Source organism: Balaenoptera musculus, chromosome 20, assembly GCF_009873245.2.
Source record: "Balaenoptera musculus isolate JJ_BM4_2016_0621 chromosome 20, mBalMus1.pri.v3, whole genome shotgun sequence".
NCBI lineage: Eukaryota > Metazoa > Chordata > Mammalia > Artiodactyla > Balaenopteridae > Balaenoptera > Balaenoptera musculus.
This window is the reverse complement of record NC_045804.1, coordinates 11092674-11119761: the sequence shown is the minus strand read 5'-3', so window position 1 is coordinate 11119761 and position 27088 is coordinate 11092674. Positions and strand designations below refer to the sequence as shown.

Sequence of the window (27088 nt, the reverse complement as noted above, 5' to 3'; positions counted from 1 at the left end):
ATTATTTTAAATAACATTGTCATTACAGTGGTAATTTTAAAAGATTTTTGCAGATAAGCAAAAAGAAAACAAACTGTTCTTAATTCCACCACTCAGAGATAACCCTCTTACTAACTTGTCTTACAGACCTTTTCTTTCTGTGTGGATTTTAAATTTTAAAATAGAAAAATTCGCTCAGCGAACATAATAGATAGCCTGCTTTTTCACGTTAACAAATTATGGACCACGTACATATATTAAGTCAGCCCACAACTGCAGTATTTTTTTAGGAAAAGCAGATGCTGCCCCCCTAAAACAGGACAGATGTACAAAGAGACCAAGTTCCAAGCACTTATCAAACATCAGTCTCTCTGATGGTGATGTTTCTTTAACACACATCACCTGTTTTGGACGACAACAATACGTTCCCCATACAGTGGGTAAACCTACAACCAAGGCTGACTTTTGAAACTAAAGCCTCCCAAATACACTGCATTTAACACTCTGAGCACACCCAGCAGGGGATCAATGGAAGGCCCGGCAGGTCCCTCTCCTCCCCCACTCTCTGGAAGGTTGCATGTCTCCTGCTTCCCCTTCCTCTCCCTCTGGGGTCAGGACGTGGGCGCTGCTCCTCTGCTGGCTGTGCCCCACGCCCCCTCGGCCCCATGCCCGGCTCCTCACTGTGGCCCTGCTCTCCGAGGAGGTGGCTGAGGACAAGATGCACCACGCTGGCGGTCTCGTCTGCGCTCCTCCCAGCGTCTTCATTAACTGCTCCAGGTCTCTCTGGATATGCTGCAGCAGAAACCCTTTGGATCCCTCACCGGAGGCTTAATGATGTTCATCAAAGCCTGTGGGGCAAGGGGGACAAAATGTCAAGCAAGATCTTGTTTGTGGAGGAGATGCAAGTTTCAGGAGAGGTCAGGACGGGGTGAAGAACCAGCCCCGAGCCAGAGGACAGTCTCTAGGAGGGATGTCAGTGTGATTCAAACAGCGGTGGCGAGAGAAGGCTCAGGAGCAGAGATGACCACAGTCTGAAAACAAGTGCCTTCTATATCCTCAGTGTGAAATAAAGAATTTTCAAAGCCTGAACTTTTGCTATCAACGGTTAATTAACTTAGAGGAAATGCAGCCTGCTCTCTTTCTTCCCCAGAGCTGCAGCAAAGACAGGTAAAATCACGGTTATTTTAGCCTCTCCATTCCCAGGTGTGGACCGGAGACATAGAGCTGTTCATTAAAATTGATTTTACATAATCTGACAAGTAGTTCCCCCTTACCACCATAGACCACAGTGAGAAAAATTAGGATATGTGAATTTTATATTATGTTGCATTAGGTAACAATGACATATTTGACATCCACAACAGGTGGCCTAGAACTTTTTATTTTTTTCAACTATTTTAATGATTTATTAAACATTTAAATGATTTATTAAAATTTAAAAGTCAAAGTACAAATTATAAGAATGACAATTAAAAATTCAGACCAAAATAGTTTAAATAATGCTAAATTTTTTATTTCAATTTTGATTTTAATTAAACCTTTTAAAATATTTTCAGGGCTTCCCTGGTGGCGCAGTGGTTAGGAATCCGCCTGCCAATGCAGGGGACACAGGTTCGAGCCCTGGCCTGGGAAGATCCCATATGCCGCGGAGCAACTAAGCCCGTGCACCACAACTACCGAGCCTGCACTCTAGAGCCCGTGAGCCACAACTAGTGAGCCCATGCACCACAACTACTGAAGCCCACGTGCCTAGAGCCCGTGCTCCGGAACAAGAGAAGCCACTGCCAAATGAGAAGCCAGTGCACCGCTACAAAGAGTAGTCCCCGCTTGCCACAACTAGAGAAAGCCCTTGCGCAGCAACGAAGACCCAACACAGCCAAAAATAAATAAATAAATAAATAAAATTTTAAAAATAAATAAATAAAAAATATTTTCGTATTAAGTGTTTTAATTCTAATGTTCGATATCCATCTAGTTGTCAAAGTAAAGAATTGGTATCATATACAGTTAACTTGAGGTCATATTGATACCACCCTGCTGGTTATCTTTTACAATTATTTCCTTTTTTAAACTTTCAACGAGTTACTTTTAGAATAAACCTTATGCCTCCTATGGAAAAAAAAAAAAAGAATTCATGTCAGGCTTCAACATGTTTCATCTGGACCTACATGCACTAATAAATGTAAGCTAATAAGATTTGTTTTATATTGTAAAGCATTCCTTGTGTGTTACTATTGCCAATAATATTCTAATCCATGAGAACACCTAGAACCACAAATTGGACCTTCAAAGAGGAGTAAGAAAATAGTTACTTATTTCTACTAAGTATCCTAACTAAGGATACTTAGTTATCAGAGAAGCAGTACATTCATACTCTCTGAAAGGAAGGAGTGGACAAATTCATTAATCTCTTTTCCCTTACCCAAGCACTCTGCCACTCAGATCTTCCCCATACTCCCTAAATAGTTTCTGCCTCTGATGTCAGTAAGGGCACAACACACAAACCTCACAGCATTCAAACCCAGGAAGTAGTCTTGTGTTTCAAGGGGCAAAATCAGAGAACTCTGGAGCGGGAAAGGGTTTAGTCACAATGAAACCAAGCAGGACCCTGTAGGGCCTTCCCAAGAACTGGCTAGGACTTTTTAGACAAAAGGATTCACTGTGAAAAAAATTACTGTTGAAACTAAACACATGGTTCGGCAGTACAATGCTCTACCTGGGGACTTTGGGCGGCTCCCCAAAGCATAGCCAAATGAGTGAGTAGCCGGATGAGAAGGAAGACCACTGGGGACAGCTCTCGGTCAGATACCATGGCCTCGCCTCTCGGTGGTGGGTCTCCCAGCACGTGGCCAGTCTGAGTTCTGTCCATCTTGTTTCTGGAAAGGACAGGAGAAGACGGGGTGAAGGCTGAAGATCAGCATCTCTCCTCAGCTCTGGGGGCACAGTTCCCATTCTTAGCACCTGGAGACCAGCTTCAGAGTTTTGAAGAAAACAATGTTAAATTACATATTCTACTAAGCCTAGACTACTTTCCTATATTAGAAGACTTTTTTTTCGGGGAGGGGGGGGGCCACACCATGCGGCATGTGGAACTTCCCTGACCAGGGATTGAACCCATGCCCCCTGCAGTGGAAACGTGGCATCGTAACCACTGGAACACCAGGGAAGTCCTAGACCACTGTCCTAAGAGTCTTCTTCTTTATAGACTGACCTTTCTGGCTGACTAAAAGCCCACAACAGTGTAAAGTGGCTGTTTGTGAAACTAGTGGTTGCCAGTGGGGAGAGGGAAGGGAGGAGGGGGCAGGTGTAACGGTAGGGGGTCAAGAGGTACAAACTATTATGTATAAAATAAGCTACAAGGATATATTGCACAATACAGAGAAGATAGCCAATATTTTATAATAACTATAAATGAAGTATAACCTTTAAAATTGTGACTCACTAGATTGTACACCTATAACTTATATAATATCGTACATCAACTATACTTCAATTAAAAAATAATAATAATTTTGAAGGACTTCCCTGGTGGTGCAGTGGTTAAGAATCCGCCTGCCAATGCAGGGTACAGGGGTTCAATCCCTGGTCCGGGAAGATCCCACATGCCGCGGAGCAACTAAGCCTGTGCGCCACAAATACTGAGCCCGCGCGTCACAACTACTGAAGCCCGCGCGCCTAGAGCTTGTGCTCCACAACCAGAGAAGCCAATGCAATGAGAAGCCCGTACACGGCAACGAAGAGTAGCCCCCGCTCGCCACAATTAGAGAAAGCCCGCGTGCAGCAGCAAAGACCCAACACAGCCAAAAAAAAAAAAAAAAAATTTGAAAGCATAAAAAACTGGCTGTTTGTGCTAGTCCTGGGGCCATGTGTCAGGATGGAGGTCTGGACCTGCTTCTTCCACTGAATCATTGGGGGGTGGGGGGAGAAGGCAGGCCAAGGACAGTCAGAGTTTGGAATAGCTGACATTACCATGGGAATATGTACACACTGTTCTCCTTTTCCCAAATCAAAAACTGGGATCCAAGGTCTGGCAAAGGATTTGGCATCACACCCAGATGGGAGGTATAGTGTGATGGGTACATTCAGTTGCAAAGCTATTGGAGATTCTAGGACATTCTGATAGTTTATGGAGATAACAGATTAGCATATTTTCAACTGTGACAGCACTAAATGAGCTAGAATATATGATGAACGTAGAGAGGTCACACCTCCTATTAAGGGAGCATGTGTAACCATACTCATCTCATGAGCAAGTGTGGGATTATGAGATCAGATTTTTAGCTGGATTCTGAAGTATTTGATAAGATTGACTATGTCTCCTCTATTTTCTGAAAAAAAAGAGTAAGTTAAGAGAGTTATAAGTGACAGACTTAAATGTGCCTCTGAATTTGGTCACCTGTTATGTCAAGCAATTTCTACAGGGGTTGTGCCCAAGATTCAAATGGAAGACATCTGAATTAACAAGTATTAATAAGTATTAACGCATGGTCTGCTTTGCATAAGAGCCCAGTTAGCCAATGACAGATCAATGCCTCAATACTGAATGACCACAGGGACCTTGGCGTTGATATCAACAAGACCCAGGTCCAAATGTACAATAGCAATTGATACTATATTTAGTACTGATTTACCAGCTGGAATAGAAACAGCCCCAAAGCCCATGGTTTGACTACTTAGAAAGGAGATAGCATCTTACATACTCGATAACATGAAATCCATCCTTTGGTTTGTGATCAATCCCTCCAACTGCAGCACCACAGTCAATACAAAAGCTCTGTTCCATCGGCAAGCCACACTAGGATAAACACAAATGTGACCCCAGCTCAGTTTGGACAAATGCCATTGTGCAAATGAGCACATACTTACCACAGGAGGTGGCGGACGCCACTACGATTGCTTCCTTTAGCTTATGTGTGTGTCAGGTGGGGCTACAGGAGCCCTGGGAGACAGGGCAGGCACTCCATGCCAACTATGTTGTATGTGGGCAAATTTAGACTTTTAAAAATAGAGACAATTTAAGTTTTATTCCTAAGTAGTCACTCTATAGACAAATATAGAAAACTCAATCTTCCTTTCTCATATTCATCACTGTTTTCCATTCATTCCCCCACCTATCACACTGGCCTTACTGCTTTACTATCTAATGCCAGGAATACTATAGTAGCTTCCAAACTGATTTCCCTAACGCCATTTGGACTTTTTTATTTTTAAAAAATGTAACCATATGATTCACTACTTCCAAAGGCTCATTTTTCAAACTCAGACTGTGTGCTACTATATACACTGAATAACAGTCTATCACAAACCAAACCAGTCTCAGATTCCCAGACCACAGAATTTCAGGAGCAGTTTTAGGAAGGATCTATTTTAATCCTGTTTCACGGACAAGGAAGTGAGAAGCTCAGAAAGATAAGGTAAAATGCATATATCAGGTTTATCCTCCAGGTCGCTTATTTATTTATTAAATAACATTTGTCTGTTTCAATTCAATAGCCTGTTCTGAGCAAGTATGGATGACACTATGAAGGGTTCTGGCTAGATGCTTTGGGATTCAGAGATGAACAATACACAGATCTTCCCCCAACGGGCTTACAAGCTATGTGTCTCGTTTTCCTATCCTTTGGTATCTAGACCCTATCTCCCCCCTGGGATAGTAATCCAGCCTACGGTCTAGTCAACACTTTGTCGTCACATAAAGACCTGTGTCACTGATCTTGTGCTGCCGTGGCCAGGAAGGACGGCCAGCAGTGGTTCCTGTCCTGCAGTTTTGTCTTTCAAGGGACATTTGGCAATGTATGGTGGCAGTTTTGTTTGTCACACTGTGTGAGATGGGATACTACTGCCATCTGGTGAGTTGAAGCCAGGAATGCTTCTAAACCTCCAACAATGCCCAGGCCAGCCCCACAATAAGGCATTATGTCCACAGGGCTGAGAATGAGAAACCCTGGCTGGAAAACCTTAGTACCATTTGGATGTTTAGTCATAATACCTAGAATAGCCGGCAAAATGAGTCTGTGTTCCCCCGAAAGGTCCAGACCCTCATTATCCAACCTCCTCCTCCACAGCTCCCCTCCTCAGACCTGGAGGAACACACATTTTGAACCCCCCAAACCCTACCCTGAATACCAAGACTCACCTCGCCTACAGAGCACGCGTGACCATTGGGACATGCTGTTAAAAGAACAAGACACATGTTGGCTGGTGAGGTTTCACCTAATGACCCACGGTTAAAAGGGAAAGCTAACTCTCTCCTCTCTGGTCTAACCAAATGCTGATGTGGACTTGATGTCCCAAGCACATTACCAGAAATCTTGAACTTTGCTAGATATTAGAACTCATTAGATATTTGACACATACCAGGAGCTCAACTGGTATCACTGAAAAATAATGTCTGTGTTTAATTTCACAAAGCAAAGAGAAACTAGATTACAGGTTCATACCAGGCGTTACTTTTGGAGGCAGGGTGGATAGTATTTTATACCCTCCTATTCACTCTCTTTGATTTTTTTCTTTTTGCTATGAGCAGGTTTTATAACAACTTTTAAAACTAGTTTAAAAGATTATCTACTCAAGGCAACAGCAAAATTTACATAAAGTCATGGGTTATATTATTTTCTCCTTCAGTCCTATATTTCTAAAAGAACTATCTTTGGGTCAAAAACGTGGTTGTATTGTGAGCTGGCCCTTGACTGAGCCTCTCATGTGGTTCCCAGCATCCCCTTCTCCCCAAAGGGCATATTCCAGGGAACAGAAGTGCACCCTAAAGGACCCTTTCCCTGTGACTAAGAAAAAAATAATCTGGCTCATCTACAGTCAGAAGGGTACCAGTTCCTGCAGGCTGTTCATGTTCTGCAAAGGCAACCACGGCAGAAGGAGGCAGGCACATTAGGACCTTCGGGGACAAACCCATGGACCCCAATTCTATAACAATGTCTCATGTGGTTTCAGGATGCTCTTCAAAGCTCAGGAGTGGGATTCCACCTCAGGCCAACACTTACTGTACCAGTGGACTCCTTCCAGACCTATCCACTCCCTAGCTTGAGCAAGCAAGTCTTCAGGCATCGTTGGAAGAAAGGCATTCTGAAAAGTCAAAAGAACAGGGCTGGCTTTAGCTAAGTGAGCATATCGATGGGCTGTCACTGATCAGCAAGAGGCCTCGAGTAAGAACGTGACCTTGATTTTCTTTCTTCTTGACCTAAAAAGCTCTCTATGAAGAACACAGAACAGCTCCTTGTGAGATAACAAAGGGCAAGGCAAGTTTTTCACCATCATTGTGGACTAAAGGGTCAAGTGAGACAGAGGCAGATGGAGAATCTAGAAGATAAACAGGTTCAACAGTTTCTGAGGTACCGGCTGGGTCTCTAAAGATTTTCCTGTGAACGCGGATGCAATCATATCCCAATCTTACCGCCATGAGATCTGGGGAGAAGGCCAAATTCTTCAGGGGTTCCAAGACTTTGCTTTGTCCACAGAGAAGGATGGTTGCAACATGAACAGCCATTTCTATTACTGTCCTTTCAAGGCTGTTGTCCCCAGGACCCGTCCTCAGCAGGGGTAGTTCATTGTTCACAAGGGATATTGCAAAACGTCTGATATCAGGAGACAAGGTCTTTCTTTCCACAATGAATTTCTCCATAGCCTCACATTGCTGACAGGAAAGAAATTAAAATACAACAAAGCAGAATATCATGTGAATAGTGAGAGAAAACCAAAGGTTTGCTCTTATGTCACTCATACACTTTTGATAGCAAATACCTATCAAATATCAAGGTTAAGGGGAATTCCCTGGTGGTCCAGTGGTTAGAACTTCGTGCTTTCACTGCTGACGGCGCGGGTTCAATCCCTGATTGGGGAACTAAGATCCCCGCAAGACGTGTGGAGCAGCCAAAAATAAATAAATAAATAGATAGATAAAGTTATTTGCATTAAAATAACTTTGATTTTTTTTTTTTTTTAAATCAAGGTTAGGATGGCTAAATGGTTGCCGTTTGAAGGGAAATTATCTGGAGAAGAGAATTCTCCTCTACAAACAGAGAAACCACATACCCAAGCACTAGTCTTCATAATTTTGGAAAACATTATCTTATGTTCTTGACTGTGTTTTAACTGTTACTCTAAAAGCTTTGGATGAAACAGAAAGTAGTTGCTCCACATAAGAAGGCTGGAAACCCCAATCCTAGAATTTTAAAAATTTGGGATGTAACTGGTGTTTGTGACTTTAACCTCTATTCAAAAAGTCCCTCCAAATTATGAGACTATGAACACAGCCCTGAAGGCTGATACTTACCTGTGGCTTAGGATGGAGGTTTGCACTGTGGGATCTGTACAAAGTCGTGACCTCTCTAAAAAGTGCTAACATTAGGTGGGCAGCCTGCTGAGTTGTGGAGCTCCTGCAGGCCTGAAAAAGCAAGGACATCAAGTGAGACTTTTAAAAATCTAGCTCAGGGCCAGAATCCCATGTGATTCGTATATGAATATTGAATGAGATCAGCCCTTAAGCCTTGGAAAGGTTGAGGGAGCCTTTCCCAAGACCCTGGGCGCCTGGGACCCTGCACCTCAAGGACCATGTTCTGGAAAAACAACTGTTCATAAACATCTTAATATTAAACTCAATGCGTATTTATCAGACAGCTTACAACAGAAGTAACAGAGATCACCATCTGTTCTCTTTCTGACTACTTCACTGGTCCTAGAAACTTTTCCTGAGCACAGATATTTATTTCCTCTTTTCCCAGCAAAATGCCAGGGTAAACAAGGACTCAAAAAGGAAACACGACCAGAACAATTTACAGATTAGATTCTAAAAGCCCTGTATCTACTAAAATAAACACATGCATACGCCTCTATGGGAATTATGAGGCTACACAGATATAGGTTTTGCTTCCTGTGCCATCACGTATCAGAGCAGAGGCATCTTGGAGGAAGTGACTTTTTAGCAGGGTCTCAAAGAAAGTAATGGACATAAATGAATCAGAAAGGAGCTGCCGGTGGCCTCGTGCAAACCCACCAGCCCAAATCAACCACTGCCGCTCCCCTGTTTGCTAGGCGAGCCTGTGAGGCCGTGAGCGTAAGACTTCTGATGCAGCATGTCACCCTGTGGGGCCTCTTTCGCTGCATCATTTGACATCAACAAGACAAGATTTAGGCTCTGAGGGGCCACTGTGTACACAGAGCAGTCCCCCAGTCCGACATACCTCCAGAGCAGTCTCAATGGCCAGGGGCTTGCACTCCAGAATGGCTTTGCCCACTGCGTCGCGGAGAGCCTTGTAGCTGTCTCCATGCACCAGATACTGATCCATCTGGCCTGTATGGTCCTTCTGCAACCCCAGGAACACAGGGGTTAATCATGGTGGGGACAGCGTGAGGAATGCTTAGGAAAGAACCTTCTTGAAGGTAAAGGAACCAGGCAATCGTTAGAGGTTTAAAGGCAGCTGAACCCGGTTTCCGGGTCCAGACCGAGGCATGACATCCCACTGCTGTTTGGGAAGCACCTCCTCCTCAACAGATGAAGAGCGGGGAGTGGGTGAAAATCTGGGGGAGGTGACCTTGTGGCTGCTTTCCTTCTGCACTCAGAGTAGAGCACCGAAGGACTTCAATACGTTAGCCCTAAGCTCCAGTTGGGAGCAAACAAAAAGCCAGGATTTTTAGTGCCGTTTTTGTAACACCAGGACAGTAAAAATTCATTCATTTCTGAGCACTAGGAAAGGACCACTGAGCAGCCCTGAAGCCAAAATGGCTGCAACTCTGTCATCCTTAGTCCTTTCCTATCTCGCCTGCCAAGGATAAAAAGGGCTTATTCTGAAAGCTGAAGGAATTTTTTTTTTAATATTTATTTATTTATCTGGTTGTGCCAGGTCTTAGTTGCGGCATGCAGACTCTTAGTTGCGGCATGCATGTAGGATCTAGTTCCCTGACTAGGGATCAAACCCGGGCCCCCTGCATTGGGAGCATGGAGTCCTCACCACTGCATCACCAGGGAAATCCCTGGCTGAATGACTTTTAATTTGCTAAAAGCCAAAGCCACAGAATCATTCTTTTGCTTTCCCTGTGTCAAACTCTATCAGAAGTGATGCCTACATGTGCTGTGCAGGTAGGTGACAAACACATCACACATACACACGCGCGCACACACATATCCTTCCCCTAGGCAGGCGGTCTAAACGTGATCATGAGCTGGGTCAATCAACTGAAGCACAGAGACAGAGGAGAAGACCAGAACAGATGCACACATTTTCCGTGATGGATGTGGGAGAAGGTCAGGGAGGAATGCAGGAGCAGCAGCCCCGCTCCTGGGCTTGGGGGGCGGGCAGCGGAGCTGAGACAGCACAGGGACTGCCGGGACCACCCTGCTTACCTGCTGTGCAATGACTCCCCTGGGAAACACCCAGTGGGCCGGATGGCCCTGTCTCGAGAGGCTCTGCACAAACTCCATCCCCTGCTGGCTAGTGAGCTTCCTCACCAGGTATACTTGGTACCAGTCATTCTGGACCCGGGCACAGAAGTGTTCCACCTGCCGCAGGTAGCGACGCTTCTCCTCCGCCATCTCTGCAGAGCCAACAAGAAAGGCTGAGTGACGGCTGAGGGTACTTGTTAGTTAACTGTCTGGAACAGAGGCTAGTAAAAGCTCCGGGGCCTCCCCTTTAGGAATTCACAGTGGAAGAACTAATCTAGAAGAAAGGGGACATGGTACAGACCAGTATTACTCTGAGAACCAGCTTCCCACACTTCCTGAATTTCTAAATCATGGGGGCTCCCGGCCTGTGGTCAGGAAAGTTTGGGAAGAAGACCTGCCTGAGCCGTCCTGAAGCTCAGAGAGGATCTCAGAAGCCTTGTCAAGACAGAGGCGGATGCGGGCCATCTCCTGCAGGTACTCCACCGAGGCCTTGCCAGCGGGCTCCTGGCTGCATCCCACCGGTCGGTACGTCTTAAGGAACTGGCCTTCCTCTCTTAGGTATTTCAATTCATCACTTATGAAGAAAGTATTATTCCTCTCATGTATTGAATCCTAGGGAACATAGAACCAGAAAGAAAGGATATCATTCTTTTCTATTTGCGAGTCCCCCACCTTCGCAATTTCTACAGTGTGGTCGTGGAGAATGCAGGAAGGATAAAGAACAGTGCTGTGGGTTTGAGTGTACATTTTTTGAATCACGGAAAACTAATACCCCTTTTTATTTTAGTGGCAAGAAGGAGGGGAAAAAGAAAAGCTATGATGAAAAAATTTTTTATCTAATATTATTTTTTCATACGCATTGTAAGATTTTTGGGAGTAAGAAAATATGAAGAGAATAAAAATTAAAAGTATTCACAATCTCACCACCTGTATACAACTTTGGTGGCATATTCTTCTATGCTTTTTTTTCCCCTCATGCACATGCACATAAATGCCAATATATACAACTGCTGAGGGCAGAAGCAATGTTTTTGAAACTTTTTTTTCCCCTGCATGGAGCAGAGCATCTGTTAATGTTACCACCTAATTTATACTCTGTAAATTTTCAGAAAAACACTATTCCATCACATAAACCACATGGTTTGGAGAGTTTGAAAAAGAAATGCAGGGCGGTGATAATCAGCTTACCTCCAGGCAGTTGCTAAAGAGCACATACAATTCAGCTTTATCTTCAGCCAGGAATGGTTTCTTTTCTAACTGGGACAAATAAGCCTGAATATAATCCTTCACTTCACGGAAGCTATGGAAGGAGAAATATTATACCTGGTTAGTTCAGGTCTGGAAACTCATTTTGCCCAAAAAAAAAAAAAAAAAAGGTATGTATGTATGTATCTATCTGCCTGTTATCCATCCCCCCTTTCCTGTATAATTATATATATATACATACATACATGTGTATGTATAGTTTGTAACACGATTTTATGATGACTATTCTAGCACTAACTTGGAGGAATATAAAATTCCCTACTTTAGACTAGCTGTTCTCAAACTTTTTGGCTCCAGGAATCCTTTACAGACTTAAAAATTATTGAGAACCCCAGAGAGCTTTTGTTTCTGTGGATTACATCTATTGATATTTATAGTATTAGAAATTAAAACTGAAAAAATTTGAAATTATTTATCAATTCATTAAAAATAACCATACTAAACTCATTACATATTAACATAAATAATATTTTTAAAAAGGTTTTCCAAAACAAAAATTCATTAGTAAGAAGAGGGGTACTGTTTTTCATTCCTGCAAATCTCTTTAACACCTGGCTTAACAGAAGTTCGCTAGATTCTCAAATCTGCTTCTGCTTCTAATTGGTTGCACTATATTGAGTTATATGAGGAAAATCTGGTCTCACACATTATGTAGCTGGAAAAGGGAGAAATATTTTAGTAGCATTTTCAGGTAACTGCGAATATTCTCCTTTGACACTACACCAAAACTTGATAAATGATAATTTCTAAAGGTTAGTTGCAATGTGCGATCTGAAACCCTATCAATGCACTATTCATAGTCAACTACATTAAAATCAAATGGTCTGCAGTGCACTTCAAATGGATTTCTTTTTGATCAATGCAAAATTCTCTGACATCAAGCATCAGTCACTTCAAAAATACCGGCTCACTGAGCTGTGCAGACCTGGCAAATGTTGACACATTTTTATTTTATGATATATTTAAAAAAACCTCACATTTATTATCATCAAAAGGTCTGTACGTATTAGAAAGCTGATAGGCTCCCGGTGGAGGATACAAGTTTTCCAAATTTTTATTTTAATTTTTTTTAAATGTATTTATTTTTTTGGCCACACTGCATGGCTTGCAGGATCTTAGTTCCCCAACCAGGGATTGAACCCAGGCCCTTGGCAATGAAAGCATGGAGACCTAACCACTGGGCCACCAGGGAATTCCCTCCAAAATTTTAATATTTGCTTAAAAGCTTGAATTTTATCATTAGCAACAAAACCATCAGTTGTCTTCCTTGATGTGACAGGCTCACATCACTTGGTTTCAAGAAAACACCTGCCAAATGCCCAAGTCTGAATAAGTGTTGTTTGTCAGTCATTCTTTCAAGTACAAGTGGTATTCCACAGAAAAAGCAGCCAAGTTAGCATGTAACTCAAAAACCGCATGAGTGGTTTTCCTTGAGATAACCCTGTACCTTGGTGTGCAGCCGGAGTGCTTTGTGTGCATCTCTCATTTCAACAGAATATTAAAAAGTCATATCCTCAAAGGTGGAGATTTAATAAAATTAAGAATTTTTATAGCTTCGTCAAGGACATTAAGTGAAATTGGCATTTTTAAAAACTATATGTGCTTGGTGGTGACGGAAACAATGGCCACTACCAGGGTTTTCCTCATGCTAAGATGCTAGCAGATTCACCCTTCATTACTTTAGTAACATTAAATATCAACAAATATCAACACGTTGAAAAAGCCAGATAATATCTTAGTGTTATTTGCAGTCTCGTCAATGTTGTCCCACGCACGGGTCTGCCTAAAGAATGGATGCCTACATTTCCACAAAGTATGTCTAAGTCTGGTCTGAGTGATTTTTTTTTCTTCTTGGCTGCATTGGGCCTTCATTGCTACGCACGGGCTTTCTCCAGTTGCAGTGAGCGGGCTTCTCATTGCGGGGGCTTCTCTTGTTGCGGAGCATGGGCTCTAGGCGCACGGGCTCAGTAGTTGTGGCTCACAGGCTCTAGAGCGCAGTCTCAGTAGTTACTGCACACAGGCTTAGTTGCTCCGTGGCATGTGAGATCTTCCCGGACCAGGGCTCGAACCCACGCCCCCTGCACTGGCAGGCGGATTCTTAACCACTGCGCCACCAGGGAAGCCCCCTACAGATCAGCTTTCTAAGAATTTTCTAAAATAGCATAATTTGACAAGACCATTGAGCTGAAGCACCATATGGGCTTCTCTGTCCATTTATAGAATCAGAGAAACTTAAGAGCTGAAGCAAAACTTAGACAACATCAAGGGCAAGGAGGGTGAGGGGAGATTCTAACTTATCATCCAAAAAAAACACAAAACTTTGTAGCTGTGGAACTGAGATGAGAACCGCAGATTCCTGACTCCCGACTTCCCGCACATGTCACAACACCTTGCACCCTTCCCCCAAATCTGTCTTCTTCTTCCTAACCACGTGCTTGTAGGCATACTGAACTCATAGCCAGTATGTGAATATGTCAAGGACACAACCCATACAGATAAAGGAACAAGGGGGTCTCTTGCTGAAAAAGCTTCCCCAAATCATGAACTAGCTACAGGTTCTGCAAAGAATGCTTGGCAGCAAAGAAAAAGCCACGAAGAGAATAAAAAGAAGTCAAGGCGTGCTAGAGGCAAATCCAAGTTCGTGGTGCTCACCTGTACTTCAAAAGCAGTTTCAGTACCACTGAGCGGATGACAGGGGTCTTATCCACAACGTCATCAAAAGGAGAAAGAGATTTTGTGTGTTCACGGCGTCCTTAAACCAGAAGGAGAAAGGTAGATCATCGTTCACATCAGACATAAAGAGTGAGATGAAGAACTGAATTTTTAAGTCTATAGGAAGAAAGCCACTCACTTTGGGAAGCCTCTCGAAAGAGCTCCTTCTCTACAAAGAGTAAAGACAGCAGAACATCGACCACATCCTTCTGAGGTGGAGAATTGTCTTTGAAGCACATGGTGGAAACTAGGTCCACAAAGAAACTATTGCACATCTGCCGGAAGCGAGCATGTTTCTCGATGACCTCCCTTGGGAATCATTGAAAACCACAGTCAAAAGGCTTGTAGAATGTGTTCCAGAATCCCTCCCTACAGAGTGCTTTGGGATTTGGACAGCATTTTTTTTTTTAATTAAAAGATCCAAGTATCTCCTTACACTGATTAGAACCAGTCTCCAAAACTGCAGACAGTACATACACTTGGCTCTTTTGAGAAACACTTTGACCATTTGGACCATCTAGCAATAGCCTTCATATCCCAAGAGTTTCTCAAAGATCCCATCCACTGGGTTTGCCTTGGGCTCCACTTCAGGAGGCATCAGAATGGAGGGAAATGGGAAGGAAAACCAACCACTTAGGCTAATTTTAACTACTGCCTTGAAAGGCACTTAGCCAGATAAGAGCTAGCTTTATCCTCAGGACACAGAACATGGAATAGGTTTACGTATCAAGAGGATACAAATTTACATATCAAGAGGATAAACCAGTTGCATCTAAATTCTTTGAGTCTCTTGTGATGGCTTTATTTAGTTTACGACCCTCTGGTTTATTTCCTCTAATTTTTCTATCTCCCTAATCTGTACACATGTATGTCTTGAGGAGAGGATAATTTTCAGACACTAGGTGTTCATAAAGGTACATAAGTAGTTAGTTGTCTTTCTTAGAACACTTCTCTGTCAGGCTTTCTAAGATTAATAATTATATTTCTGAACACTGTATTTGCAAAAAAGGAAGAAAAAAGAGGAAGCTTTCTCAAGAGAAAGGGTGTTTTACCGGTGCTCCTGGGAAACAGAAGGAGAGAAGCTGTCTGGCAAGTCAGCTAAACAATAGGGGCATCCCATCTGCCCTTGGGTGATGTGAACCTTGACGCAGCGCTGGCAGAATACATGGTCACAGGGCAGGCAGACAGGATCCTGTGCATCTCCCAGGCAGATGGGGCACGGCTTCACCCCAAACCTAGAAGCCAAGAAGGGTGACCAATTCTGAAGCAGAGAAGCTGGCCGTGAGAAGCAAAAAATACAAAAGGTTCTGAATTCTCTCCTTTGCAGATCCCAAACCCAAGATCTTACCTGGTGAGGCTCTTGCTGACCTGGTCCTTACATTTACAAAGAGTGGTCATCACTGCGACGAAAGGCCTGTGAGTCTTGATGTCAGAGTCCTCTTGCAGGCACTGAAGGAGAAAGGCAGCGGGAGGAGGAGGGAAGCTAATTAGCAGTGAAGAAGGGCAGGAGTCAGCCAGGGAACAAAGGCTACAAAACACATCCCCTCTGCTGCTGGCGAAGCTGGGCAGTTAGGGCTCTGGTGTCTGCAGTGCAAGGCTTTTTTTATTTATTTAGCAGTTTCTTTAACTTTGAATGCCCTTTGTGACTATGCTGCTTTGGGGAGAAGGTCGATATTCTCGGCTTCTGATTTTTCCCCTCTTCCTCTTTTTCTTTTAAGGTCTATTCCCCTCCTCCCGTTATGAGATATTTCAAACTATAAAGGATAATATAATGACCATCTGCGTATCCACCAAACTTTAAGTAATCATAGCATTTTTTTTGAATATGTGCTTTATCAGTTTCTAAAGAAACAAAACGTTACAGGTGCAGCTTCAACTCCAAGTGTATCCTTTTCTGATCATATTTCCATCCCCCACCCCTCACCCGGCCCCAGAGAATCACATTCCTAAATTCCCACTTCCACTAGATTTGGATGCATGCATAAAAATCTTGCTGCTTTGAATGTTGTAAACTTTCTATCAGGGACATCACACTGTACCTAAGCTTCTGCAACTTGCTTTTTTTGTTGATACAAGTAAGTTCAGATCATTCATGTTAACTGCTGTATGGTACCTGTTGATGAATATACTGGTCACCTGTTTTCCCATTAATGGACATTTAGAATGTTCCCAATTTCCTGCAATTACAAACATTTCTGCACCCAGCATTCTTCCATGTGTCTGAGTACAAATGGGAAAATTCTCTAGGATATATATTTAGAAGTGGAAACACTGTTTCTTAGGAAATGTACATCTTTAATGATATAAGATAGTGAGTTTAATGGCTGTGCTTAGGGAATTTTCTGGTTAGGTATGATGCTTGCTATAGATGTTTTTCTATTAGGTATACCCCTTGGGCATTATCTGCTGAAGGAGAGTTCCTATATATTCCTAGTTTGGCAAGAGTATCTTTGTACCAAATTATAAATTTTATCAAATGCTTTTTCTGTACCTTTGGAAATAATCGTTTGGAGTTTTTCTTTTAATTTGTTACGTAACTGATGATTCTTATCGATTTTATGATTTTGAGCTATCCTTGAATTCGCAGGATTAATCTTACTTGGCAATGATATTAGTTTTTAATATCCTGCTAAATTTGATCTGTTAATCAAAAGATTGAAAAAAGGCCAAAGGACTTGAGTAGACATTTTCCAAAGAAGATATACAAATAGGCAATAAGCACATGAAAAAATGCTCAACATCACTAGTCATTAGGGAAATACAAATCAAAAACCACAATGAGATATCACTTCATACCCATTAGGAGGGCTATTATTTAAAAAAATGGAAAATAACAAGTGTTGGCAGGGATGTGGAGAAATTGGAGCCCTGGGGCATTGCTGGTGGGGAAGTAAAATGGTGTGGCAACTGTGGAAAACAGTATGGTGATTCCTCAAAATGTCACACATAGAATTACCATATGATTCAGCAATTCCACTCTTAAGTACACACCCCCAAAAATTAAAAGTAGTGACTCAAACAGATACTTGTACACCCAGGTTCAGAGCAGCATTATTTACGATCACCAAAAGGTGGAAACAACCCAAATGTCCATTAACAGATGGATGGATAAACAGAATGTGCTCTATCCATACAGTGGAATCTTATTCAGCTTTAAAAAGGAAGGAAATTCTGACACCTGCTACAATGTGGATAAACCCTGAGAACATGATGCTTAGTGAAATAAGCCAGTCACAAAAGGACATTTCAAAGGCTGTACAGCAAAGCTGTTGGCAGTGCTTGTGTGAGGTTCCCAGTGGGCAAACAGTGTCTTCCCTGAGTGGCCACTGATGCTGAAAGGACAGCCACTTTTTCTACAGGGTACTATCCTGTGTGTCACCAACTTTATAAAGGTTGTAGAGGGGCAGAGACATGGGCTTCCTGTCCCCTTGGTCCCACCGACAGCACTGTGTTTGGAAGTCCACAGGCCCAGCAGCATTCTCCTACACCCTTCCTGACCGTGGCAGTGGGAAGCAGTTCCCTCCGCGGGCCAGGCTGCTGACCTGGTCTGGGGCCACGGGAGGCCTGGCTGGAGCCCACCCTTCAGTCCTCCCAAAGGTTTCCCAAGTGTACTTGCTGCATGAATAGTTCCTTTTCCTGCAAGGAACCCTAAATGACACACCCTGACTTAACACTCAGGAGAGGGTAAATATTAAAATATTAAACACCAAAATTTTAATGGCCTATGTGATGAAATCACTTTCCTTCGCACTTCCAGATAAAACTCTCAGAGCAGAAAGGGGATATACCACCAAGATGATAAAAGTCAGGTCATGTTTCAATTGTTCTTTGTCTTACAAAGAGGCAGACCAGTGCCTGACAGGCCAAGCCTTCGCGCTCACCTTGTTCAGCAAGAAGACATACTCCATCACCAGCTTGCGCAGCTCAGGAATATAGCTCTCAGTCCCCAGGAGCACATGCTCCACAAAGAGCGCAATGGAGAAAATGCGATTCCAGTGGGTTCTGTCGAGAGAGAGGGTCCCTTACTCAGCTCTGACAAAAGCGCCTGAGACGAATGAAGAGGGGCAGGGAGGCAGTTCCAAGGCACAGGAGTTGAAAGATAAGAAAAGGACCGGGCGTGAAGGTGGGTGAAAGAATTAGGTTAGAAGCCCTTTGTGATGTGCTCCCTGACCTCCACACACTTCGTCTCTTTCCACCCCTCCCCTCAGACTCTCAGCTGGGACATCTCAAGTTCTACGCCTCTGCCTATGTCCGGTGAGTCCCACCTCGCCCTTAAAGGCCAGCACAGGACTTGTCCCCTGGGAAGTCTAGCCTGTGTGTTCCCTCTCTGCTGCCCTGCTGGGGTCCTTTGCAGCTGCTTCTTCTCCCTCAGGATCATCATAATCTGCTCGCCTTTTTATCACCCCCATCACTCCACGCCTCACCTGAATGCACAGCTCTCTAAGATCATCATGATGCCCGGCGTTTAGTAAGGGTTCAAGAGACGTTAAAGAATGAATGAGGACAGGCCCACTTCCTGCAGCAGGAGCATCTGCTCTCTCTCTGATGTGCCCGGGACTCCTGGGTCTCACCTGACGTCCCTGAGGACAGCTCTGGCCACCATCCCGCTGCCCTGCAGGTACCCATCTGAGCAGAGGAGCTCCAGCGGCATGCAAAGATTCTTCACCGTCTGTAACCAAGCTTGGGGACTGGGCTTCAGGAGGTTTTCTGTCAGCATTTCAGTACAGGCCACTGCTGCGAACACATCCAGACTCTGGGGAGCAGAGAACAGGCCCGTGACTGAGCAGCCTGTCCCCTGACCCCCACTGGGCTGCTCTAACCATTAAGTCGGAGGCCCTGGCTGTTAGCCCAGTGTGTTCTTGTGTTCCAGGCTTGTAGCTTCACCTTTCATTGTCTTGGGATCTAGGAAGCATGAGTTAGATGCATTCTAACTGAGGAGCCACACTGACATGTGTGCCCCATGAAGACGTTTCCCATTTGGAACGTGGTCCATAAGCTTTCCCTTCCCAGGGTGGCGGTGGGAGCAACCGCCCACTCGCTTGAGGAGGCCAAGCCTGGCTGCAGGCACGTGATGTCCCTAAGAGGGGCCATACCATCTCATGTCCAGCCCAGCTGTGTTTCCGGGTGCCTTTTGTAAGGCTCTGTAGAATTGGGGGGTAGATGGTCAAGATCCTGGAGAAGTTCTGTAGCCGGCTCCTGAAATGCTGGTAGGCAAGGTGCACGGACGGTAAGGAGATCTCTTCCGCTGGCCTTCCTGCCTTCAGCTGATTGATGCAGGACCCCAGAGCCATCTGCAGAACCTGGGATGAGAAACAAGCTTTTACTATATACTTGTAAATTATTTTTTTAAAAAAGATACATTTTCCTTGTGGGAAACCGGAACTATTCAAAAATGACAAAAAAGAAAATTAAAAACGATGTACACTATTAGTATCCCTCGTTACTTTTGGTGTCATCCCTTCTAGACGTTTTGGATCCATACCTCTTCTCCCTGTGGTCCCAAATTAGGGTCACAGAGTATTCCTGATTTTTTCCACTTTACATTATAAGCATTTCTCTATCACGAGCATGCTCTAAGACAATCGTTTTTAATGGCTGCGCATAACCAGTCAAATGGCTGTACAAACATTTGTCCAACCCGTATTTTAAGACAATTACAACTGTTTCTAATTTTCTGTTTTTAGAAATAAAACTGCAAAGAACATTCCGTGAATAAAATATTTGTCCACGTCTCCGACAATGTTCTCAGGACAGAATCTCCAGTTCAGATTTTGTGAAGTTCTCCATTCATCCCGACAGATGGTTTTCCAGAAGCACACGCCGTTCACACTGCATTGGCATGGAGGAACTCCTGGCTTGTTTTAAAAAACCAGTTTTGCCACAAGGACAAGTAAAGATCGTATCTAAAAGTTGTTCATGCCTTGTTGATTTACTAGTGAGGCTGAGCACTTTTTCCAGTGTTTTCTGGACATCTGTATAATTATTCTGTTAATAGTTAATTTATAACTTTCACTCATTTTTAAAAATTAGATTTTCTTATTGTATCCTAAGAATACTTTATTAACCCTTAATCATGTTGGTTGTAAGTATGTTTTCCTCAAATCTGTCAGTTTCCTTTTTTAGGTACTGAAGTTTGAAATCTTCAATATTTCCATTGAAATTTTGGTTATTATTATTATTACCTTGCTGTGATCAGTTAAATATTTACCTAAGTTTCTTCAAGAAAAACTAAACATTTAAAAAGAAGGTGTCACAGGAAATCGGAGGTCTTCTTCCTGTTAATAAAAGCTCCATGTTTTAGGGGCGCTGGGCAGTGGGCTAAGCATCCAGCCCCGAGGGTTCTGAGGGTGTGAGTGGCATTTTCTCATACCACTGTCCTCTTGGACCACATTCTGTTCCACGAACACTACAGCTCCAGTAGTTGAGGAAAAGTTCCCATGTTGGCATCTTGTCCACGTTATACCAGCCTCACCCTGCCCCCTAGTCAGTACTTACGTTTAACTGTTCCCAAGTGGACACTCTCATGGTCAAGAGAAGGAAGTCCTTCAGGTAGCACTGAAGAAGTTCTTGCCGCTGGTCTACAGTGAGCTGAGCAAGAAACCTGCCCAGTGGGGTCTGCTGAAAGAGCTCCACTAACTTCTCTGCCAGTCCTGCCGGGGGTGGGTGAGGGGGGAGATGGAGAACGGCTTGGGGTGAGGATGTTGACCATGACTCCTCTTACCCGCTGAATGCAGGGACATGGACATGGTTCTAAAAAGGCTGCCTTTTTAATCATCATTTTTTATCATTTTATCATCATTTCTGGACACTTTAGATATCTTCCCAGTGGAATAACAGAAACAAAGTCAGAAGGAATGTTCCATTCCGGTCATAAAAGCCTAGCTAGCCCCAAAGAGAACACAAACTGGGATAGACCAAGTTTATTTCTACCAAGTCATAATGTGCTTTGGGAACCCCGGACCCAAGCGAACCAGGAATGAGTGGGTTGCCCTCCAGGGGCTGGGGTCATACGCTGCTCAAACCAAAAAGATCTGCCTTCTAGTGGATGGGGTGCTGGCCCCCAAGTCACATGCTATTATAGGAAAGTAAGGTCAGTTAGGATATGGTATGAGAAAGAGAAATACTCTCTCTTCAGGAGAGAGACTGCTTCAGGTTTGTTCAGAAAGAGTGGCAGAATGCTTACCTAGAAAAATAAGTTCATCTTCAAGTATTTTGACCAGTATTTTTTTTAAGAAATCTTTCCTTTTTTAAAAAAAATTGAAATATAGTTGATATATCATATTATGTTAGTTTCAGTGATTTGACATCTGCCTACCTTATGAAATGATTACCACAAGTCTAGTAACCATCTTTGTCCTGTATTTTTAAAAAGCAATACTATACATAAACTTTGAAAAGATTACTTCATGCATGAAAGATGACTTTCCCAAAAGTGCTGTGTGACCACTGGTTTTCCTGGAATGTCTGTGGCCAGACTACTTGGCACCTGACAACAAAGCAAGGTGCCCTGTGACTCAGGAGGACACTGATGGCTCAGTTTGGGCAAAGGTATTACTCTACTCTGGTCACTGGCAGTTGCTGAGAAGGGTCCAGCTGGGGACATCTTGAGTCCTGGTGCCCTAGTTGCCCAAGGAACTCAGAATGTGGGTGACCACCTATGACAGGGTAGCAGGGTCTCCTCCTGCCAGAACACGTCCCCTCCCACCATCGCTGGGCTCACCTTCATCTCCCGTGATGTACTGAGTGTGGACCCACAGCTCCTCCAGATAGTCCTTGATTCTCCAGCTAAATGGGACACTGTTGGAAGTGTCCTCCGAGAGGTTCATGTAGTTTTGCACCATGATGTAGGACATCTCCCCTTTCGACCTGCAATAGGCCAAACAAGGACCAAGAATGTGGTTAGTGAGACGGCGCTCAAGACACAAGACGAGATCCACTCCTGATGCCAATTCCTCTCCATCCTTAAGAACTGGGAGGCTTAGTGGGCTACAAAGACAGTCCCCTGGTCTACTGAACAGCTCAGCTTTATGTTATAAAGGAACTCAAGGATGATCTTATGTCATCTCTTGGTTTTACAGACAAAACAAAAACAAACCACGGCTGGAAGGGGTCAAGTAGGTTGCTTGAAGTCTTGGGCAGAACCAGTCTGGTGATGTCTGAACCCACCCTTACCCTATACCTATGCAAAGAGAATCGAAGCCCCCTGAAATCCAAACAGGAAGGTGTTGGCAGGCCAGCTGAGCTTGAGTTACACAAGATCAGGTCTAGGGATAGGCTTTGTGGTTCCCGCCATTGGCAGGAGGAGCAGGAAAATCAACACAAATGCTCTCTTACGTGCAGCTTCGCCAGTGTAGATGAGGTGGAAGCTGGCCATTTTAACTGCAAAGGGTGCTCTGAGAACAGGGAAATGAGGAAAGCCGAGAATGAAACACCTATTTCTCAGAACTCGCGTCAACTCTTTTGTTACTGTAATGCCATGACCCTTCAGGCTACCAAAAAAACCAACTTAAATGTGATTCTAAAACCCATAACTGTATTTCATCAAACATGTGGGAGAGCCTATTAAGTTTGTTGCTATGTTATGGGTTTTTTTCCCTTCCCACGAACAGAAAGTCTTCTATTCACCTTGTATCATTTGCCACAAGAGGAATGTTCAGAAGCTTAACGTCACTGAAAATAAACATCCAAAGATCTCTTGCCCAGGACGGAGAATGTGGGTTGGCCAGCAGCTCAAGGTTGCCATCTCTGTCCAAGAAAGATATCATGCTCGCCAGGAGGGGAGTCACAGCACCCTGGACCCGCTTCCAGATGGTCTGCCTATGTGTGGGAGAGAAGTAGGCCCGCTCAGGTTTGAGGGACCACAGATCACACTGTGATGCCTGCATCCTTTTCACATTTTGTGCCTTCTTGGCAGTAACAAAACATCTGCTCTACTATTCCTACACTATAGCTGTGTTTTTCATGTTTTTTACATCATTTTTAAGTACTAGAAGAGAGACTTACAAATCGAAATAAGATTAGAGGCAGAACTGGAAAGGTCCTTAATTCTACCTCTAATAAACTGGAATTAGTTCGTTGAAAAGGCCAAGTAGTATTTGTTTTATTTTGTTATATAGCTGTTTTCCAGAACAAGTCATCCAGACTCTATAAATAAAGAAAAGAATGACCAAATTCATTTGAAAAAAATATTAAGAAAAAAAAAATCAGTTGGGAATAGAATATAATAAAGAGACCAAAGTAAATTCATTCTAGGTACGTTAAACAAGAAAGCATATCTATATCTAGAACTTAGTTTTCATTGTTGATGGTTTTGTACATTAGATCTGAATATTTATATATATGTATATACACATATATATAAACTTGACTGCTTATATTAACTCATTACACTTACAATTATATTTAATAATAAAATATATTTTATATATTTTATTTAATAAAAATAAAATATATTTTATTTAATAAAAATAAACTTAAGTCATTTAAAAATTCTTATGGTAAGGCCAAAGAAATCTACTACTAGGTAATTAATACTGGGGAGAAAAATGCATGTTCCATTTTGAAAAGAAAAAGAAATACTTTTTAAGAATATTGAACCAGAAATGTGCAGAAAACTGTGAGAGTGAAAGGTAAAAGCTGGCTGCAGGGAGGAATGGGGGAAGCTGTACCTGGTCACGTGTGCAGACTTTGGGTGCTGGAAAAACCCTAGTACAGTCATCCCTCCATACCCATAAGGGGTTGGTTCCAGGACCCTGACAGATACAAAATCTGAGGATGCTCAAGTCCCTTATATAAAATGGTGTAGCATTTGCATATAACCTATGCACATCCTCCTTTACACTTTAAATCATCCTTAGATTACTTATAATACCTAACACAAAGTCAACACTATGTAAACCGTTGTAAATACAAGGTAAATGCTATGCAGGTAGTTGCCAGCATGTGGCAAATTCAAGTTTCGCTTTTTGGAACTTTCTGGATTTTTTTTTTCCGAACATTTTTGACCTGCAGTTGGTTGACTCTGTGGATTTGGAACCTGAGGATATGGAGGGCTGACTGTGTAAAGACTATCCCAATTTGGATTATTTAATGCCAACAGGGCAAATGACTGAAATCCAAAACACACGGACGGGGAGCAGTTAGCCTCCAAAGCCTTGTGAGAATGGGCCAGCAGGCCCCAGAGCTCCACCTGGACTCTGATGCTGGTCGGATCCCATGGTGGCCCCTGAGTGCAAGGAGGCCAGTCCTGACGCACAGCAAACAGCACAGCAGTGACAAGTGGGGCCGCCCTTGCCACTCTGAACACCCTTTGAACACCAGCAAATGTGGGAAGTTCAGTAAGTGAAGGGGTGGTGTCAAGGGTACACGGAAAATACAGATTTTAAGAAGCATTTATGTAAAATCAAGCATTTAGTAAAATCCATACAGAGGAACCAAGGGAAATGAAAATAATTCTAGGTCCAAATCTAATCTTATAAAGTTCCTTCAGAAGGTACAATTAGGAAAGAAATTAAGCGTAACTACAGAAAAAGACAGAAGCAGAAAAACCCCACAGTCACAAACGCAACATCAATAAGCTCACGTGGTCCATTTAACCCTGGATGTTCCCACGTGTCCCCCCTGCCAATGGCATGAAGGCGACACACCCCTGCCGAATCCAAGCCTCCGGATGAGTTAACCTTTCTCTCAGAGATGAAGAAACTGAGGGCCAGAGTGGTGAAGTCACAGGTCTAAGACGACCCTGCCGACAGGGGTGGGTGGAATCTTCCATTTGGGATCCAGAGCAAGTGCCCCCTGCCTCAGCCACAGAGGTTGTCATGGGCTAGTCTTGAAAACAATGTCAAGTTTTGCAGAAAAAGGAGCAGGGACAACAAATGAATACTCTGGGTCTTATTTTTGTAGTTATCAAATAACTTCACGCAGGAGGCCTGGGAAAACAACTTCGCTTCCCTCCCTTAATTTACTAACCTAAAAAGGCACCCATTTCTATGGTAATGGACATGCTGGTACAAGTTTACATCCAACAAGAACAGATGTTCTGGGTTGTTTTGTTTTGTTCTGTGTTATGAAAAAATTGAAACTCACACAAAAGTAGAGAAAAGAGTCTGGCAAACCCCATGTAACTGCCACCCAGACCATCTTGTGCTCTGGGGAAAAAATATTGACAGCTCTGAATTTCTCAGAGGTTTGGAAAGAAGCGTCTCCTCGGCTGGGAGAGCCACGCGTCCACCCCACAGCCAGCCCTGGTTTCCTTACACGGCAGTACCTGAACGTGCCGGCTTCCTGCAGAGCGTCCTGATTGGAGGCTTCCCTCACGACCCAGTCCTTCACATTGTAGATGTAGTTCTCTTCTTGCTTCTTTAAAAGGACATAGAGGCGCATCTTGGCGACCCGTAAGAAAGCGGCTATGGAAAAGCAGAGCAGATGTGCATTCAGCACATCCCCAGGCACCGAGTGGTAGGCTCTGCATCCCTGACCCGCCCCAGCAGGAGGGTAAGCCCGTTTCCTTTGGGCAGGCCAAGTCGACAGAAATCCCAGAGGTGCACTTAGATTCCCAGGGGGCCAGCTGCTTCTGGGAGCCACAGAAAGCTGCAGAGGGGGGATGATTCATGGTCCAAAGGAGGAGCCCAGGCTACGGTGCGGGCAAGAGGGGCCCCACACCTGTGTACTCACCATCTTCATCTAGGAGGCTGAGGAGAATGGACACCCTCCGCACGCTGCGCTGACAACCCTCATTCTGGTCTCTGAGCATGCCCACGGCGCCCTGGATACAGCTTCTCAGCAGCCTGGTGGTGTCCAGGATCTGTGTCTGTCGACAGAGACAATCAAGCCTTCCATTTCTGTCACTTACAAGTCAGGAGAAGCCAGGCGACACATCATGGGAGACAAGGTCTAAGCGCTGTGTGCAGGGGGCACAGTGTTCCTCCTGCCCAAGCTCCCGCCACGTGCCCTTGCCAAGTTCCCCTTAGAACCACTGTGAGGGAATTCCCTAGCGGTCCAGTGGTTAAGGCTCGGGCACTTTCACTGCTGTAGGCCTGGGTTCAATCCCTGGTCAGGGAACTAAGATCCTACAACCCACGTGGTGCAGCCAAAAAAAAAAAAAAAGGAAACCACTGCAAGATGATCCCGTGTGCCTGGGGACCCCGTCAGTGGTCAAGGATCAGAGCAAAACTGACCAGGGGACACCAGGAAAAGCCAAGGTCAGATCTGGTACTGGTAATTCACCTGTACTTGCAGTGGCAGGGGGAGGAGTGCCGGGCTAAGCCCTGGACAGCTGAGTCCACTCCTCAGACCCCTGGGGACACGTCTAAGGAAGGGCAGCCCAACAGCACGGAGGCTCAGAGGACTAGCAAGAGCAAGAACTCACATCACTGCCTGGTCCAGAGGTCGGGCTGTCCATTGCCTCAGAACCTTCTGTCTCCATTTCCACCTCTGCCACTTCCCCTGATGTAGCCGCCTCAGTTTCCATCACCTCCTCACCATCGTCTTGGGCCCTGTGTTCCACCTCCACTGCAAAGAAGCAAAACAATGGAGTTACTGTTCAGAGGTGGAAGGGGAGTGCTGGCAACAGCCTCTACAAGGTGTGCTGGGGCTCTAACCACCGGGAGTTCCCCGGCACCAGCTCAGGGGAGGGTCCCCAAAGGAGAGGCCGTCAGTCATGCAGATCAGCCTCTGTCCGCCCACTGGATGTGGTCCACCAGTGCAACCCGAACCTCCGTCCTGGGCTCGGATGGCTGA

At 44.1% G+C, this 27088-nt stretch overlaps 1 protein-coding gene across 1 annotated transcript in view; it reads right to left on the bottom strand.

Moving 5' to 3' along the window:
• RNF213 (ring finger protein 213) overlaps positions 1 to 27088 on the bottom strand; it is a 112418-nt gene that overhangs the window by 10017 nt on the left and 75313 nt on the right. The window contains 26 exon segments of the mRNA XM_036836586.1: positions 661 to 729; positions 732 to 776; positions 779 to 827; positions 2696 to 2855; positions 4680 to 4774; positions 6116 to 6150; positions 6978 to 7059; positions 7388 to 7627; positions 8267 to 8377; positions 9174 to 9296; positions 10334 to 10524; positions 10771 to 10984; positions 11561 to 11672; positions 14291 to 14390; positions 14490 to 14659; positions 15403 to 15585; positions 15699 to 15799; positions 18232 to 18352; positions 18922 to 19103; positions 19444 to 19650; positions 20846 to 21000; positions 22071 to 22216; positions 22976 to 23167; positions 25617 to 25755; positions 26024 to 26159; positions 26718 to 26860. Coding sequence (XP_036692481.1) covers positions 661 to 729; positions 732 to 776; positions 779 to 827; positions 2696 to 2855; positions 4680 to 4774; positions 6116 to 6150; positions 6978 to 7059; positions 7388 to 7627; positions 8267 to 8377; positions 9174 to 9296; positions 10334 to 10524; positions 10771 to 10984; positions 11561 to 11672; positions 14291 to 14390; positions 14490 to 14659; positions 15403 to 15585; positions 15699 to 15799; positions 18232 to 18352; positions 18922 to 19103; positions 19444 to 19650; positions 20846 to 21000; positions 22071 to 22216; positions 22976 to 23167; positions 25617 to 25755; positions 26024 to 26159; positions 26718 to 26860 — 3501 coding nt within the window.